The following is a 17,813-nucleotide window of genomic DNA, read 5'->3' as shown; positions in this document are numbered from 1 at the left end:
TCTCCCAGGGCAAGAAGACTGACCAAGCAACATGGTGTGAGTCTTTGTGATAACATAAATGTTCCCAGGTTACTGGATGTCACGAAGAATGTGTAACCAATGGGAAATTGTTACCAAAAATAGAGCCCTCTATAAGCACCATACAAGTCAATCCCTGTATAAACACCTGGTACACTCAATAAAATTGGCTTTGCTCTAAACTGGGATGTCCCCGTCTCTCCATGGTGGATAACCCTGTTGTGGGTGATCCCCGTTGGGTGGGGGAAGGTGCTGGAGGGATTTCTTTCCCTTCTCCTGGTGCTGCCGTGGTTTGGTTGGTAATAAATTCCCTCCCTGTGCCCAGGCCGGGTCTGTTGTCCCCGTGCCGGTGCTCGGGGCGGGATCTCTCCCGTTCCTTCTCTGCACTGCCGGGCCTCTCCTCAGCCAATGAGAGAACGCGGTGGAGAAGAGTCAGCCAATGAGAGCGAGCGGGTCTGATGACTCACCAGTTGCCGGGCAGACCCGCAGCAGGCAGTGTTCCCCACCTGGACCCGCCCTCCCTGCCCAGGGCCGGCCCCGCCGTGGGGTCCCCCCAAGTCCCTCCCCAGTGCCCCCAGGAACTGGGCTGGGTTTAACTGGGAAGCTTTACTGGGAACACTGGGAGCAGGCGGGCAGGGGCAGAGTGACAGCAGGGCTGGGGGGACACTCGACCCCCCCAAAATCAGCGTGGGGATGGAGTGGGGGGTCCTGGCTGGGCCCGAGGCCATGGGGAGGGGCTCTCACTGCCAGTGGCTCAGGAGCTCTGTGGGCAGAGAAAAGGGGGTGACACCGGGCTGGGGTCCCCGGGGGGACCATTCACATTCTGGGGGAGGTGGGATACGACTCACGGGACCCCCCAGACTCTCTTGCGCAGGTAGAACCCGATCCCCAGTGCCAGGAAGATGAAGCCCAACTCGGAGTCTCCAGTTCCTGCCAGCATCTTGCTGTGGCAGCATCCAGCAGCATCTCTGGGGTCTCCGCAGGGGTCAGGACCCCCCAGAAACTCTCACAGGCACCCAGGCCCCTCCAAGCACCCTCCTGGTTGCTCCCAACCTACTCAGGATCCCTGAAACCTTCCTCTTGATCCCTTCCTCACCTTCCCAGGACCCACCAAAGCCCCTCCTGTCCCTCTCAGGATCCCACAGCCTCCTTCCAGTCACCCCCCACTGCCCCAGGACCCCCAAACTCTCTCTCATTCCCTTCCCAGCCCCACCAGGGTTCATCCAGACCCCTCCCAGTCTCTTCCCAGCACAACCAACCTTGTCCCAATCTCTGCTCTTCCATCCCCAATCTCCATCCAGCTCTTCCAGGCTCACTCACATCCCTCCCAGTCACACCCAGCACACCCAAACTCCCTCCCAGTGTCCACCAGGACCCCCAGAACCCCATCCCATCCTCCCCAGTATCCTTCAAACCCCTTCTTAGCCTTTCCAAATCCACAACCTCCTCTCCCAGTTGAAACCAGGCTCTCCAACTCCCTCCCAGTTGAAACCAGCACATCCCAGTGGCTGTCCCAGTGCCCCCAATTCCTCCCCTGTATCCCAATGCTGGCTCAGGGGGTGCTCCAGGCTGACGTGCTCCACCTGGCAGGTGGAGGTGAGCCCGGCCCGGGTTGAGGTTTCCAGCAGCACCAGGAGCTGGTGGGTCCAGTCCCCTTTGGGGACCATGTCGGTGGCCACCACAGAGAGCTCCTGCTGGCCCTGGAACCACCTCAGCTGGGTGTGGGTAGGGTAGAAATCCACCAAGAAGCAGAGCAGGTGCCGGGGCTGGGCTGGGAGCTCGAGGGCAGAAGAGAGATGGACAAGGTGGGGGTGACTGGGAGAGAGCGGGAACACACTGGGATCAGCTGGGAGAAACGTGGAGAGAGAGGGGAGGGGTGGTGTGGCCTTGGGGCAGACTGGGAATGGACTGAGAGGGACTTGGAATGAACTGGGAAAGACTGGGATGATACTCAGAGAGAGGGGAGGGGATGGGGGACACTGGCAGAGGGTGGAGATCTCGGAGTGAACTGGGGAGGAACTGGGAATGGGCTGGGAAGGAGTGGGAGGGACTGGGGCGGCACTGGGAGGAACTGGGAATGGGCTGGGAAGGAGTGGGAGGGACGGGGGCGGCACTGGGAGGAACTGGGAATGAAGCGCGCGGCACTGGGAGGCCGAGTCCAGTGCGGGGCACGCGGCGCTGCGGGTCTGCCTGGCAACTGATGAGTCATCAGAGACTCGCGCTCTGATTGGCTGAGAGGCGGCAGCGCCACGCCAGGCTGAGATGGAGAGCCGGGAGGCACTGGGAGAGACTGGGATGGACTGGGAGAGCCACGGGGGTCAGTGGCAGGGACAGAAGGTCTCGGGGATGGGCACAAGGAGGGCTGAGGGCTCTGGGGCGATTCCCAGGGAGGTTTTGAGGGCCCTCAGGGTCATTGCCAGAGCAGGGCTCGAGGGGACACGCTCTGCCCCACGCTCACCTCGGCGCTCCGTGAGGAACGGGCTGAGATACTCGTGGTTGTACCGGCAGAGCCAGCCCACCGCAGTCCTTCTTTGCTCCATAACGTGTGGGTCGCTGTTGCAGTACCTGGCTGCTGTCCCTGGAGTATCTGTCCCGTGGTATCTGTGGATACCATGCAAAGGCCTTTTCTGCTTCTTTACCCTGCACTCTCCTCGTAGCAGTTCAGGCTGGAACAAATGGCTCCCAGAACAGGGACCTTGGGCAGTTGTCCAGTCCCAGAGAGCGTCTCCTGAAGGTCATCGGATCTGGGATCTTTGGGAATTCAAGCGTCGTTTGGGACCAGCTCCAGGAGGAGCTTCTTCCTTCGCTTTGTGAGGACTGTTTCTCCTGGCCTGTCGGCACCCCTTTGGAATTCTGAGGGAAGGCTGCCGCTTTGGAAGGGAAGCTTTCAGAATCCAAAGGACCGGCAGGAGCCCACCAGCCCCCTCGAGGTTTCGCTTTTCCTTTGTGTCCCTCGAATTGGTGAGTACTTGCAGCGTGGGCTGCCAGGTTCCCGGGGGAGAACTCCACACATGAACACATTTATCTTAAGTTAATCCTTTTGCCTCGTGGGGGGGAATTTTGGGTTGTTTGGGGAACATGGACAATCATTTATCCCCAGCTCAACGAGAGATTTATATTCAGATTAAAGCAACCTTAGTACTAGGGAATGTTTCATTTAAAAAGAGGGATCTTAAAACTTTTGTTCAGTTTTTGTTTGAGCACTTTCCTGAGGCTTCCCAGGAAGATGTTTTGTCACTTTCATTCTGGGGGAAAGTTGGGTGATGCATTTATGATATACAAGTGGGTGGAAATTATAAAGTGGGCAAGTTTAATCCTATTTTCAATTTGATTTTTAAATTAGTAAAGCCTAAGTGAGAAAGTTGGGTCCCTGGTTCTTGTTCCCCGTGTTCCTCCCTCCCTGATCCTAACCCTGCTTCCCCTATGGGTGGGATGGGAGCCAGACCCTGCCCACGGGCACAGGGCTGTCACCTACTCCCTGCTGCCTCCTGCCCCACTCAGTCCCTCTCTCGGGCTGGCCCTGGCCACTCCAGCAGAGCCTTCCCCGCTCCCTTGTCCCCGACTGCCCTGTCCCCAGTTTGGTCCCCAGCTCCAGGAATGTCAGTTGTACAGCCCCGCCTCGGGTCCCTCCCCTGCGCTCGCAGCTGCGTCGATGGTGTCACCGTCGGGACCAGCCCCTTCTGTCCCCTGCCCACATCCCCGAGTGGGCCCTTGAGGGTGGTTCCCTCCTTCTCCAGCCCATCCCGGTTCCCACGCCGCGGAACCGAACGCGGGCCTGGCTGGAAGCCCGCCATGCTGGCCTGCAGGCCCCGAGTCACCTTCCGAAGAGGATGAGGACGGCGGCACCCCGGCAGTAACAGCAGGCCGGGAGGAGGCTGGACACGGATCAGGGAGGAGCCCTGCGGGATGGGGACCTGGACTTGGTGAGAGATCTCGATTGCCTTGCGGCGCCTGTCGTCATTAAACGGGGAAAGGAGCCGCGATGGGAGCGGATTCCTCACACTGAGGGGAAGGAGTCGAGAAAAGCGGCCAGAGACTATGGCCGCAATTCTCCATATTTTAAAAATGTATTGGACTAAACTTTCACAGGACATACCTTAATTCCCCATGCCTTCCATTACATTACCACTGCACTATTGCAGTGGAAAAAACTTTTAAAGCCAATCCTATCCAAGTATGACTTGAGTGAAGTTTTAGGCGAAGGCCAGGAAGGCCCTGAGGCTTTGGCAGGAGAGGGGGAATTCAGCAGACCAGAGGATCAGGTCATGCTGCCCAACAATGTCTTAGATGACATCAAATCTGCTGCAAAGACTGCTCTTTTAAAAATCCCTGGTGGAACCACCCTTGTCCAAAACTTTTCTTCAATCCATCAGGGGGTTGAAGAGACATTTGTTAAGTTTGTTGACCATCTCCCAGAGGCCATTGATCGCCAAATTGATAATGTAGAGGCCAGGGATGAACTCCTGGGAAAAATGGCAATGTCTAATGCCAACCCGGAAACCAAAAAGCTTCTCGGAGCTCTTCCCCAAAATCCAGAGCCACTCATCCCACAGATGGTCGACACCTGCACTAAGGCCTCTTCTTCAGAAACTGCTTTAGCCCTGGCCATGAGCAAAGGGGTGGGGGAGGCAGTGGTGCCCATTAACAACGAGAGGTGCTTGAACTGTGGCCAGTTGGGCCATTTCCAAGCAAACTGCCCTCACTGGCCTCCTGTGCACTTTAACTCACCTCGCTGCCCTCTCCAGAACACCTAGAAATGATCAGCCCTCGCAGCGTCCGGGAAACGGGCGGGGAGCGCGGCGCGGTCCCGCACGGAGACAACGAGCGGCAGCCGCGGCCCCGGGGCCGAGGGCGGGCGGGCGAGGCCGGCGGGCGGGCAGCCCCGCCGGGGGCGGCTCAGAACCGCAGTCCTGGGGCGAAACTGCCGCCCCCGCCCCGCTGCTGCTCCGGAGCTCCTGCGCCCGCAGCGTCCGCGGGCACCGGCCGGGACAGAGCCGGGAAGGAGAAGGGGCCGAGCCTCGGCGCGGCCGCCAGCGCCGGGAGCGGGACGAGCCCCGCACGGCAGCGCCCCAGCACCGGCGCCACGTCCAGCATCACCAACACACACGCAAACCCGCTGGCCAAGGTAAAAAAGTCCCTGCCATGAACGTTCTGGGGACAGGAAATGGTTCAATGTCAAAAACAGATACGGTTTCATAACCCTGAATGATAACAAACAAGATGTGTTTGTTCAACAGACTGCTATAAAAAAGAATAACCGCAGGAAATAACTCCACAGTCTAGGAGATGTAGAAATTGTGGAATGTAATATAATACAAGGAAGAAAAGGCCCCCAAGCAGCCGATGTGACAGGACCTGGTGGAGTTCCAGTGCAAGGTAGCAAACATGCACCAAACTGCAAACCTGCGAAATATTACCCATGTCATGGAAGTCCTCCACACTCCTACCGGGGAAATTAAACCCAAAACCAGCAGCCAAATCCCAGCAACAGCCCAAAAGCTGAAAGAGCACAGAACACCGATAAGCCACCTTCCATCCAAGACTCCACCTCCATATCAAAACAACTTTCCTGTCTGATAAGTCCCACTTCTTCTAATACCCTTCCCCAATTCCTGTGGCCTCCCTGCCCCCCTCCCACTTTCCCTGTTTCCTTTCCCTTGTCCTATTACCCCTTTTTTATGTTCCCACAAATTCCTACCTCCTTTTCCCCCTTTCCATGGCCTCCCTCCACTAGTCCCTTTCCCCAGAGTTCCTTCATAATACCTGAAGGAGTGTAATTGGTGGGGAAGAAAGGAAAGTTTTCCTAAATTAACCATCTTTTTCTTAAAAAGTAATGATTTCTATTTGGAGTTTCCAACAGGCACATCACCACCTACATTACCTCGTACAGAGTCTGTCACAGCCAGCAGCACTGCCACAGGGGCCAGAGAACCAGTCCCTACTGAAGGCTCCTGATTCCATCTCCTGATAAACCAGACTAAGAAAACCCCACATCCCTCCTGCCAGCTCTAAGAAAATCTATTTGGACATTAGAGACTCAGAATTGTTTGCATTTTGAAAATTGTCGTATGAGCGCTTTTGATTGTTTTTGTCATTTTGTGTTGAATCAGTTTGATCCTCCAGAGAAGCTTTCTTAATAATATAAAAAGGGGAATTGTGGGGATCCTGGGGGGCATTTCCCTGGTTTGGGGAGACGCGGGAGGCTTCCCTCAAGGGGCTGTTGGACTGTTTGCTCCTTGCCCTGTTCCTGTGTCTGTTCCTGTGTCCCTGGGCCACTCCCTCCCTGTTCCCTGACTGGGCCTCACCTTGTACTGCCCAGGGGCCAGGGTCACCCCCACCCCGACTCCTCAGGACAGGGAGAGCTGAGAGTTGGAGCAGGGGGATGGGCGTGCTGGGGAAAACCCTGAACATCTCACGGCATGGCTGATTCAGACATCTGTGGATACCATGCAAAGGCCTTTTCTGCTTCTTTACCGTGGACTCTCCTTTTAGCAGCTCAGGCTGCAACAACTGGGGATCATCCAGCCTGGATCCTCCCATGGGGATGGAGCTGGAGCAGCGCACAAAGCTCTTCCCCCACTCAGGACACCCGCAGGGCCTCCCTGGTGTGGAAGTGCTGGTGAGTGATGATCTCTGAATTCCACCTGAAGCTCTTCTGACATTGCAAGCACTCATAGGGCCGTTCCCCAGTGTGGATCCTGTGGTGCTTGGTGAGGTTGGAGGTCCCACTGAAGCTCTTCCCACATTCCTCACACTCGTAGGGCCTCTCCCCAGTGTGGATCCTCTGGTGTTCCATCAGGTGGGAGTTCCAGCTGAAACCCTGCCCACATTCCAAGCACTTGTGGGGCTTCTCCCTGCCATGAGGCTTCTCCACCAGCTCCGAGCTCCGGCTGGATCTCCGCCCACCTTCCTGGCTCAGGGGGGCTCTTTCCTCCCTGCAGCTCCCTGGGCTGGGTTTGCAGCTCCTCCTCCTGCAGCATCTCCGGGGCTTTTCCTCCTCCTCCATCCAGCCACACCCAGGGAATGACAAATCCTGGTTTGGGGGAAAAACAAGAGGCGAGCACCTTGGACTGGAGGCTCCTCCTGCCCAAGTCCATCCCTAGAACTCAGCAGGACTCTTGTGTCCATGAAAATCTCCACAGTCTCAAGGTTCAGCCCAAAACAACACTCCCAGGAGTTCCCTATCTCTGATCTCTCCACTTTTGGGGTTCCAGAGGTTTCCTTTCCTTGGGATGATGGGGGTCCAATGGCTCCAGGGGTTCCCCCTTCTCAGGTGTCCTGCTTAGGGATGATCCAGGGGCTGTTGGGGCTCCATGGGGTCCCTTCTCCCCTGATGATCTACTCTGAGATCCCAGGTGTCCCAGGGGTTCCTCCTCTCCAGGCTCCCCCCCTTTCCAGCCAGCCGGGGGTCCCCCAGCTCCAGGATCGCCCCTCTCTGCTCTCCCCACTCTGGGGGTCCCAGGGGTTCCCCTCCTCTGCTCCCCCGGGGGTCCCCAGGACAATGTCCTCCCCCTGGTGACACTGGGCAATGGCCACATGGACTCCCAAAGATCCCCCAGGGGGCTCAGCTTTGGGGTCCTGCAAGATCCAAACCTACACACACAGAGAGAAAAAAACCTCCCGGGGTTTATTTGGGCCTCCCAGACGAACATCTGGGGCTCAATTCCACAATCTGCAAGCTCCAAACACACCCCAATAAAAACCCTCTCAGGGACCCCCCGATAGATTTGGGGCGAGCTCCCCCTCCCCTCTCACCTGCAGGATGAGCTGGGGGCGATGGTCCTGGGGCCAAGGGTGCTGCGGCCTCAGGGGGCACTGGAACCTCCTGTTTCTCCTCCTTTTCCTGCTCCTCATCCTCATCTTCCTCCTCCTCCTTCCTAATCCCACCTCCTGCCCAGTTCCTGCCTTCTGTATATTTCGAGTGGAGCACCTTGCTTGTTTTTAGAGCGAGAACAAAGATCCCCGCGGGAACACGGCTTGCTGGCTTTAGTCAGAAGTAGCGGTGACTAAAGGTCCTGTTTCCTCTGCTGTGCTCCCGTCCTTGTTCCTCCTCAGTGTTCAGGCTGGGCTATGGGGTGTCCCTGTTTGCTGCATTTTCAGAGCTCCTCCTGGAGCCTTTGGGCAATAGGCTGTGCCCTGGGAGGGTTCTTTGTGCTCCTTTGTGGCCCAGGAGAACCTTCCGGGCGGTTTCTGCGTGAGCTGCTGCTGTGATGTCACAGGAGCACTGCCACGTCCCCGAGGTGCTCCCGTGGCTCTGGGACACGGAGGCCTCAGTGTCCCCAGTGGCTCTGGGCACTGCTCCGTGCCGGAGGATCCTCCTGCCCGAGGCATTCTCAGCACCAGCCCAGCCCTGACGGGTGTCCTTGTGTGCTTGCAGGGCTGCAGTCTGCAGGCGTGTGCAGCGCAGCCAGAATGATCCAGCACGTGGCTGCTGCAGTTTGCACGCTGTACTCTGTGGCTTATTCGGGCTATTTTTTAACCCACTTGGCACGTAAGTTGATGTTTTCCCTCGGTGCTGTGGCTTTGCGCTTGCTGTGTGCTTTCTGTTCTTCCTCTGGACCCGAGCTGACTTTGTAACCAAATGGCCATGAAGGCTCCATTGCTTTGGGAGAGCTCCTGCCAGCAGCTGCAGCTGAAAAAGGGGGTGTCTGCAGCCAGCGGGGCGTGCACAGCATTTGCAATGAGCCCTGGGGGGTTCTGTTCCCTCCAGCGGGGAGTCTGTGGCAGCAGAGCCGGGAACTCCCTGCCCAGCCAAGAACTGACCCAGCCCAGCATTTTGTGCTGTTCTCTTGCTGTGGGAAGGGACTGTGGCTCCTGGAGGGACGCTGGGAAAGCAAAATGCTCTCTCGGGGTTGACTTGCACTGTGGCATTTCCCACCACAGGCAGTTTTTTCCTGACAGCATCTGGTTCATGTTCCCTCTCCCGTTGCAGGGCACCTCATGTGTGGATTCCGAGCAGCTCCTCCTCCGGTGAGTGGGAAAGGAACCTTTGGTGTTTGGAATTGTGCAGTAAACTGTGAGCTCGGCGTGTGGCAGCTGAGTGCCAGCCTGGGAGGCTGAAGGAAAGTTCCTGTCAGAGTCTTTGCAGCAGCAGCAGCAGCAGCAAAGGGATCCCCAGCAGATTTCTCCTTTTCTGCTGCTGAGCTTTTGAAGAGCTGCAGGTCTGGTTTTGCAGGCAGAGGATTGCTTGCTGGCTTTAGCCACAGTGGAATATCGTTTTCCCAACAATAAGTGGCAATGTCGACTTTAGCCCATTGTTAGTTTGAAGGACTCCAAACCCAATTTCTGCTTAGTGCAGCTGGATGTGCAGCTGAAGGCAAATAAGGTGATCACTGAGATAGAACTTCCCGTCCCTCACGCTGCCATCTGTCCACAGGGCACAAAAGCAGCACCAGCCCCTCCTCTGGCTCCCTCTGCTTCCCAAGAGGAGGCCAAAGAGGAGGAAGACAGCGGTGAGCTCCCCGCTGTTCTGGGGGACGCTGGTGAACTTCCCTCGGTGCCGGGAGATGACAGTGAACTTCCCGCTGCTCTGGGAGACGAGGGCGAACATCCCGCGCTGTGGGAATACAGCGGCGAGGCTCCTGCGGCGTGGGACAAGGACAGTGGACATCTCCCAGCGTGGGACGAGGGCAGTGGATGTCCCCTGGTGCAGGACGAGGATGGCCAAGCCCCCATGGTGTGGGATGAGGACAGAGGACATCTCCCGCTGTGGGATGAGGACAGAGGACATCCTGTGCCTTGGGAAGAGGAGGGTGAACTCCCAGCATGGGAAGAGGACAGTGAACATCCCCTGGCTTGGAAAGATGATGGCGAACCTGCAGCATTTTGGGAAGAGGACCCAGAACCTCCCTGTGCTTGGGAAGAGGACACTGAACCTCCCTGTGCTTGGGAAGAGGACACGGAACCTCCCTCCGCTGTGGGATCCTGGGCTGAAGGTTCTGACAGCAGCACAGCCCTGCAGCCAGAGGGGAGAGGGGAGTGGTGCCTGGTGCAGCTGAGTACGTCTGCTCTGTTCCTGTGTTCAGAGCAGGGGCTGTGTGTGTGTCTCGGCATCAGCTGCAGCCAGCGTTGCTCTGCAGCTGAATGTCACAGGGGCATTTATTGTCCTTCCCCAGCTGAGACCAAGGGGCTCACGGCCCCAGGGAGTGGGGCTGCATTCTGGCTCTGCTCTGGTGGGGTCTCGCTCTGGGAGGGAGCCTCTTCCACGTGGTTTCTTTCAGGGAACATCGTGAGCGTGGAGGAGCCAGACGAGAAATACCTGGAAGTGGAGCAGATTGGCCAAGGGTAAGTGCACGGCAGCTACTTCTGCACAAGCAGCCCAGGGGCTGTGCTGGTGCAGGATCAAGGGAGAAGTCAGGAGAGCTCCAAACACCTTCAGACACTGGGGTGCCATCCTGCTGTCTCTCAGTCCTGATCAGAATTGAGAACTGTGGTCAGAAGGAGCCGTCACAGGCCCCTGAGGCCGGCAGTGTCCTGCCTGCAGCAAGGAGCAGGACCTGGGAGATCTTCTGTGTCTGGAACTGGATTGCCTAAAAGAGCCACTCACCATCTGGAGACTGTCAGACAACAGCTCTCAGGGAGATTTCTTTCAAGTATTTTGCTTCATAAAATATCTTCCGGTCAGAATTAACAACCTAAAGGTTTAGAAACAGGAACCGGAGATGAACTAATAAGTGCTCTATTCTAGCACAGCTCGTAGAGCCCATACATTCAGCAACAGACACAGAGCTGATGCACTCTGGGGGAAAATGCATCACCTGCCTGATGGCAGGGCCCTTGTGGATCCTGCAGGTCTTAGGCAGGAAATGGAAAAGGATGAAATGCATTCTTTTCCAGTTCTTTAGACACCCATTGCTCACAACAGGTTTTGAACTAAAGCAATTAAGTGTGGACATTTGGGATTTGCTCCAGCCCAATTCCTTCGTGTTGGGTCTCAGTTTTCTCTTGCACACCTGGCATGGCAGAGGGCTGGTGGCTGCTGCGCTGTTGTTGCAAGGGTCGATGCACCCAGGTGTTTGTGAGCGCTGCAGGCAGCAGAGATCTCCTGTCTGGGTTAGCTTTCACTCCCAGGGCCTCAAGCACTGCTTCTTTCTTCTCTGCTGTTTTGTCTCCAGGGCTTTCGGAACCGTTTCCAAAGGACTCGACCGGGCCACTGGAGGAGAGGTCAGTGCCAACACGCCCAGCACGTCTGGCAGCTCTCCAGGGCTCTCCCCTCTGCTGGGAGCTGTGGCTGCAGCTCTGGGGGCCAGCAGAGCTTTCCTGCACAGGCTGCTCCTCTGAAGGCAGAGCAGTGTCAGCCTGCAGAGCACAGCTGGGACACACTCAGTCCTTCTGGAGTGCCCAAAGGGATGCAAGGAGGGCAGCGGTGTCTGTGAGAGCAGGACATGCTGGCTTGCTCTTCATATCTAAAAGTGTGAATGGATCAGTGTTGGAGACTGAGGCCCAATTTATCTTCACCCCAGCCGCAGACAGGAACACTATTTAGCAGTTTTTCCATCCTGCCTTTCATCTTCAAAGGGTACCTCAAGGCCTAATTAGGGTGAGATCCTGCTTGGGCTCAATTTGGGACTTTAGTTCCACTTCAGCTGTCCACAGAGAGAGAGGGACAGAAATGAGAAGATGGATGTCCAGAGCAAAGCTCTCTCCTAAACTCTGCAGTTGTGTTTGGGTCTGGGGTCAGTGACAGCCTGTGACAGGGATCACCTGAGCAATGGATGTGTGTGTTTGCTTTGTTGTGCAATCCCAAACAGAGCAGCTGCATCTGAAATCATGACCAAATCCCATGGAATTGCTAAAGGGTTCCCGGCTGTTTTGCTCTGTTTTCACAGAACCAGAATTACCTCCTGCTTGCAAAATGTATTTGAATAATAATGAGAGTGTTGAGGCTATTTGAGAAGACTGTAGGTGCAGAGAATGTGGTTAGAGCTGGGAGGCTGACAGCTGAGGGGCCATTTCTGCAGAGCTTGCAAGGCCAAATGTCTCTGGCCATGTGTCCTGTAAGCAGCCCCAGCAAGCTGAGCAATGGGCTGTGGGAGTGGCCCTTGCTGAGCTCTGGTGCCCATCCCAGGGCAGTTTGGCACAGCCCGGCTCCGTCGCTCCAAAAAGCCTCGCCCCGTGTTGGCTGTGGCCTCCTGCCACAGACTCCTCCAGTTAAAGGTCTGCAATGTCCCCTCAGGTGGCCATAAAGAAAATGAGTCTCAGAGGGCAGAACGGGGAACGCGCTGTGAATGAGCTCCTGCTCCTGAAGGACAAGAAGAACCCCAACATTGTCAACTCTTTGGACAGGTGAGTGCTCCAGGCCTCATCCCGTGCACGGGCCCTGCCTTAACCTTTCCTGGCACCCGTAGTCTGTAGCCTGTTTTGAAAATGCCTGACCCAGCCGTATCTTCCCAAAACAGCAGCCTGGCAGTTCGCTCCCTCCGTGTGCCTTGGTTGCTTTGGTTTGGTTTTTCCTTCATTGACCCCGTTTTCTGTGTCTTACAACAAGTGCTGATAAACCACAGCAGAAATTATTTCCATTGGCTTCTTCTTCCCAGCCCTTTTGCATTGCTGCAGATGCCAGGAAAACCAGGGCCTTGTTTGCACAAATGCCTCATTTGCCCATTTTTCACTGGCCTTGCCTGTTTCTGAAGGGACTTTCTGAAAGGTTTTCTGATTGCTTTTGTCCCAAGTGCTGCATGGCCTCCTCCCCTGGATAACCCTGGGGGTTGTGTTGCCTTGTTCTGCAGGGAATGGTGGAACTGATGAGCTCAGAAGCTGAACCAGCTGGGGGCCAGTGTTGTGGTTCCACACTGATCTGGGCTGTTGCTAAACTGCATTTTTCACCTGCTTGCCATCTAAGGACTCTCCTTTCTCACAGGTGTCTCTTCCTTTAGACTGTGCAGATTCCAAGGACTCTGCAGCCTCGCAGGAATGTCTCTCCATGGGATTCTGTCCTCATGGACAAGTGACCTGGAAACAAAACTCCACTCCAGGCTTTTCCATGGGGGAATTGAGCACTGCACATTCATCTCCATGCCACTGCTTTCCTCTTCCAGCTTCCTTGTTGGCGGAGATCTCTGGCTGGTGATGGAATACATGGATGGAGGAACTTTGCAGGACGTTGTGAGACAGACACGCATGGCTGAAGGAGAGATGGCAGCTGTCAGTCGGGAGGTGAGGGATCCTGCCTGTGGCTGCCACGGCTTGGACACGATGGTCCTTCCATACAGGCATGAGAACAGGAGTGGCTCCATGCTCAGGGCTCTGTTTCTCTGTTGTTTTTATGAGCTGGAGAAGAAAGAGCCTCTGCAGTGAACGGCCTGCCAGCATTGCTGCACTTCTGCTCTGTTCTTGCTCTCTTTCCTGCTGTTGTGGCACTCTCTGTCTGTTCTGGATTTGATGTGCTGTTCTCAGCTTTGCCCTGAACCGTTTGCCTGGAGCCTGTCTGCTCTGCACTCCTGGCCTGTCACAGCAAAGCTGCTGCTGGCAGAATTCGGACCTGTCCTTTCTTGTGTGATAGATTCCGGCCATTGGTTTTTGTCCTGGTGTTTCTTGTTCTCTCTCAGTGCCTGCAGGGCCTGGATTTCCTCCATGCGAACCGGGTGATCCACAGAGATCTGAAGAGCTCCAACATCCTCCTGGGCATGGCCGGCTCTGTCAAGCTGGGTGGGTGTTCCTGGCCAGGCACGGCGCTCCCGGGTGCGGCTGTGGGGCTGCTTCCCAGTGCCGGCCAGAGCCCCACAAGGGCTGCTGGGGGCACTGCCCAGCCCCTGCTGCCAGCTGAGAGCGGCTGCCCCTGCAGAGAGCTCCGGAGAGCAGTAGGGTGCCAGGGGTGGCTTTGCTCTGGGTATGGCCCTGCCAGAGGGGCAGGAGTTGGAATCTAAAGCTTCAAGGGAATCAGTAAAAGCCACTGCACGAAAGCTGAGGGTTTCTTTAAGGGTCCAGTTCCACCTTCCCTTGGCTACAGCCCTGAGCACTTTTCCAGCTCACTTCACTACTGCATTCTCAGACTGAGAGTGGGGAGTCTTGGTGCTTGGTTTCCTCATTCCAACTGCCTTTGACAGTGTTTGTTTCTGTCCTCAGCTGATTTTGGCCTCTGTGCTCAGCTCAGCTCTGAGCAGGACCGGCGCAGCTCCATGGTGGGCACTGCTCACTGGATGGCCCCAGAAGTTGTGACCAGTTCTCCTTATGGCCCCAAGGTGGACATCTGGTCCTTTGGCATTGTGACCATCGAGATGGTGGAGGGAGAACCTCCTTACTTCAAGGAAACGAGGGCCATGGTAAGAGGCAAATTCTCCAGGGGCTGCAGAGCCCTGTGAGCACAGGGTGACCCTGCACTGGGAGCAGCAGCTGGAGGTTTCTGCACCTGGGGAAGGGAATTCCCAGAGCACTCGGGCCTCAACACAGACAAATATTCTGCAGTCTCCAGCAACAATTTGCTTTGGGATTTATGCTGTTGCAGCTCTTCTGGCTCTGAGGATGACCTGAAAATGTGAATCAAGTGCATCAGCTCTTTCCAATGGTTGTGGCAGCACCAGGGTTTGGGTTCTTTGGTTGGCATAGGAAAATGAGCTGTGAGCAGCATCTCTGCCAGGGAGGAAAGTGCCCCTGGAGCTGGGGCTGAGAACCCGGGGTCGCTGTGAGCACCTGTGGGTGGGAAGGAAGCTGGCAGAGCGCTGAGTTTGCTTTTCCTGCAGGCTCGCGCTCTGATCCGGCACAACGGGACCCCGCAGCTGCAGGAGCCCCGGCGCCTGTCGGCTCTGCTGCGGGACTTCCTCGAGTGCAGCCTGGAGCCGGACGAGGAGCAGCGCTGGTCTGCTCAGGAGCTGCTGCAGGTGAATGCCGAGCGGCTGAGGGGAAGCAGCAGCACCAGGGAGGGGTTTTCTGCTGGGGCCCCTCCGATAGTCTCCAGCCTCGCTGCGTTCCACACGCAAAGCAAGCAGAATCCTCGCCGGGTTTGGCTTGGCAGGGTCCTTTCGAGGGCATCTGCCCCTGGTGCCCCACAAGGAGCAGGGCCACCTTCAGGCAGGTCCGGTGCTCAGAGCCCTGCCTGGCCTGAGCTTGGATGTTCCCAGGGAGGAGGCACCTCCCACATCCCTGGGCACCTTCTGTCAGTGTTTCCCCACTCCTGGCAAAAAGATTCTGCCTTAGATCTAACCTGAGCCTGCTTCCCTCTCCTGAGTTTCTGACCATTTCCCTTTGTCCTGTTGCAACAGAGCCTGTGAGAAAGTAACAGTTCATTTCTTTCTTTTTTATCCTTTGGGCAGCACCCGTTTTTATCATCAGCCAAGCCTCTCTCCAGCCTGACCCCTCTGATCACCGCAGCAAAGCAACTGAGGGAGCAGCGGAGGAGATGAAGCACTGGAGGACAGCTGTTAGTTACAGTAGTTAGTTAGGACAACTAGTTAGTGATGGTAGTTAGCAGTGCTAGTTGGTTATGGTAGTTAGGACAGCCTGTTTGTTACAGCTCTTATGACAGCCTGTTTGGTATGGCAGGTTTTTGAATAAAAACTCTCTTAAACCTCAACTCCCTTGAGGTGTCCCTTCCTCCTCCCTCCGTGACTCGGCTGCCCGGAGCAATGTGAGGGGAGAGCGGGCCCAGCCTGGCCCAGAGCTGAGCCCCAGCAGAGCCCTGGCAGAGCCCAGAGCAGCCTCGGATCTGCAGAGTCAGCCTGGGAGGAGGCGCTCGGAGCCTTCTGGGCTGCACCCGACTCTTGGTTACAAACTGCGTGTGCTGGAAAATGCCACCGGCTCTGCCAGAGGGCAGAAGGGGCCCGGGGAAGGCCCCAGGGCTCCCTGCAAGGGAAACACCTGCCCTGGGTTTGTTATACAGAACTATGTAGTTGGTGGCTTTTGCTCTTATGTCTTGACTTCTGCAACTTATTCTTAATCACAACGATTTTGATACAGTACAGTTTGTAATCACTTTTAACTGCTTTTGCTGTAATATAATTTGTCAGCTTTTTGTGGCCAATGCCCTGGCCCCTGTGTAGCTCATATCCTCAGAACTTCATTCATGGCTGATAGTTTAGTTTGTGCACAGTGTGAAAAACATACATACTAGTTTTGGCTATTGCAAAATATTGAACTGGATGCCATGTGTCATGCATTAGAATGTTAACTTTTGCAGAAATAGCTGTAGTTGTGAAATAATAACTAATGCTTTTATTTTTGTAACTAACTGACAGTAATAACTCAGAGGTATTTGTGAAACAGCCAATGTTGATTTAAATACTTGTAGAAGTAGCTAAAACTGTCTGTATGGCCAGATAACATTTAAGGAACGGGTGTGCTGAGGACCCTGCCGCTGACCCTTCGACTGGAAGGAACTGTCTCCTGCTGATGTGGAAACCCAGGTGTCCCAGGGTGAGGTTCTGGTGTTTGTATCCCCAATCGTGGGTTCTGTTCATGTTTGATATTCTGTTCTGTGCTCTCAGAACTGACTCTGAAAGTGAAGGTTTGTTTTGTCTTGTTATCAGCTGGCTCACCTCCCCCCATGGTCTGTTCTCCACAAGAAGCTTGTGTGGGCTGGCTTGGCTTGCTTTTGCTGGCTTTGTTTGCTTGCTCTTCCTTCCGCTCTTGCCTTTGCTTTTTTCTGTTAGTTAGTTTAACTAGGCAGTCCAATTCTTTCCCTGGACTGTTTCTTTCCCTTTCCTTCTTCTGAATACCATCCAACCTGCTCTGGACTGGGACCTGGGAACCCCGAGGAGCACCGGGAGCCTGCGCTCTGTGATCTGCAGCAGCCATCCCCAGTGCCCAGAGCAATCCCCAGCGCCCAGACCCGGGCGACCACCCCCAGGAGAGACTTTCTGGATTTGTCATCTCTGCAGAGTGGTGAAAGAGTTTTGTTGTCATCTGGTGTTGTTCATTTTTTTTTTAGTGCTGGGGAGTGTTTTGTTTGTTAAATAAACAGGTTCTTTTCCACTTCTCTCAGAGAAAATTCTTCCCAAATCAGGTGGGTGGGGAGGGGCTGTGGGGGTTTGTTTTCTGGGGGCTCCTTCCAGAGGAGGATCTGGGGGATTTGCATTCCAAGAGCACTCAGGGTTGCGGATTGAGGTTATGCCCAAGGGGATCTGGGGTTGGACAACACAGCAGGACTGAAGGTTAAAAATGTCCAAGGGGATCTGGGGTTGGAAAACAGTAACACCTAAAATTCTGCTGGGTTGAGAGACATCCAGGATTAAACCTGCTGGGTTGATGGATTAACATTCCATGAGCACTCAGGGTGTAGATATGTAATGTAGACTGTTTGAAAGTAAAAGGTACCTTGTTGTATGTGAGAGTGAGTGAAAAATAAAAGTGAGTAAATGTAGATTAATGGAAGTATATATAATGTAGATTGTTTATTTTGAGCTTTACTTTATCTCCTTGGAGGGAGGTGGATTGTGTTGAATGGTATTGTGAGAGAAAGGACTTTTTGAGTAGTAGAAAGAAGATGGTATTCTGGTTGTTAGAGAAAGTGGGAAACAGAGGCAGAGGACTTGTGAAGAAATGTGAGGAATGGACTATCACATCTAAAATGGACAACACCAAAATACACCAAAGGAGTGTTGAAAAGGACTTGCATAGAAAAATCAGCAAAAAGGAGTGACAAGGGAAACAGAGGGCAAGCCTGGACTGAGCACTGTACTCACCAGTGAGAAGATCACACGTACCTGCTGTGGGCAGCAGCCCCACAGGCAGGGGAGGTGGGGGTATAAGCCACGCCAGACCTCTGTCATTCCTGTTTCTGTCTCTCATTTGTTGTCTTTTCCCTTCTGAGATAGCAGCAAGATCGTGTCACAAATGCTACAGAAAGTATCACATGGAAAGAA

At 55.1% G+C, this 17,813-nt stretch overlaps 1 protein-coding gene and 1 pseudogene across 1 annotated transcript; one reads left to right on the top strand and one right to left on the bottom strand.

Annotated features, from left to right (window-relative positions):
* Positions 1–862: 862 nt before the first annotated feature.
* LOC144248453 (class II histocompatibility antigen, B-L beta chain-like) lies at positions 863–3,812 on the bottom strand (annotated as a pseudogene).
* Positions 3,813–6,562: 2,750 nt separating this feature from the next.
* On the top strand, positions 6,563–15,541 carry LOC144248455 (uncharacterized). The gene is made up of 11 exons (XM_077790619.1): positions 6,563–6,637; positions 6,981–7,065; positions 9,390–10,037; positions 10,215–10,302; positions 11,133–11,181; positions 12,194–12,303; positions 13,056–13,173; positions 13,566–13,665; positions 14,083–14,279; positions 14,697–14,834; positions 15,267–15,541. The coding sequence occupies exons 1-11, from the start codon at positions 6,563–6,565 to the stop codon at positions 15,354–15,356; spliced, it is 1,698 nt and encodes a 565-aa protein (XP_077646745.1). The 3' UTR covers positions 15,357–15,541.
* The last annotated feature ends 2,272 nt before the right edge of the window (positions 15,542–17,813 follow it).

This window comes from Lonchura striata, unplaced genomic scaffold (assembly GCF_046129695.1).
Source record: "Lonchura striata isolate bLonStr1 unplaced genomic scaffold, bLonStr1.mat Scaffold_127, whole genome shotgun sequence".
NCBI lineage: Eukaryota > Metazoa > Chordata > Aves > Passeriformes > Estrildidae > Lonchura > Lonchura striata.
Note: the sequence above shows the minus strand (reverse complement) of the source record. Positions and strands in the feature narration are given on the sequence as shown.

Coding starts and splice junctions, on each gene's coding strand:
- LOC144248455 (XM_077790619.1), top strand. CDS start 6,563: ATGGAGCTGGAGCAGCGCACAAAGCTCTTCCCCCACTCAGGACACCCG. Junction 12,304..13,055: donor ATTGTCAACTCTTTGGACAG/GTGAGTGCTCCA, acceptor TTCCTCTTCCAG/CTTCCTTGTTGGCGGAGATC. Junction 13,174..13,565: donor TGGCAGCTGTCAGTCGGGAG/GTGAGGGATCCT, acceptor GTTCTCTCTCAG/TGCCTGCAGGGCCTGGATTT.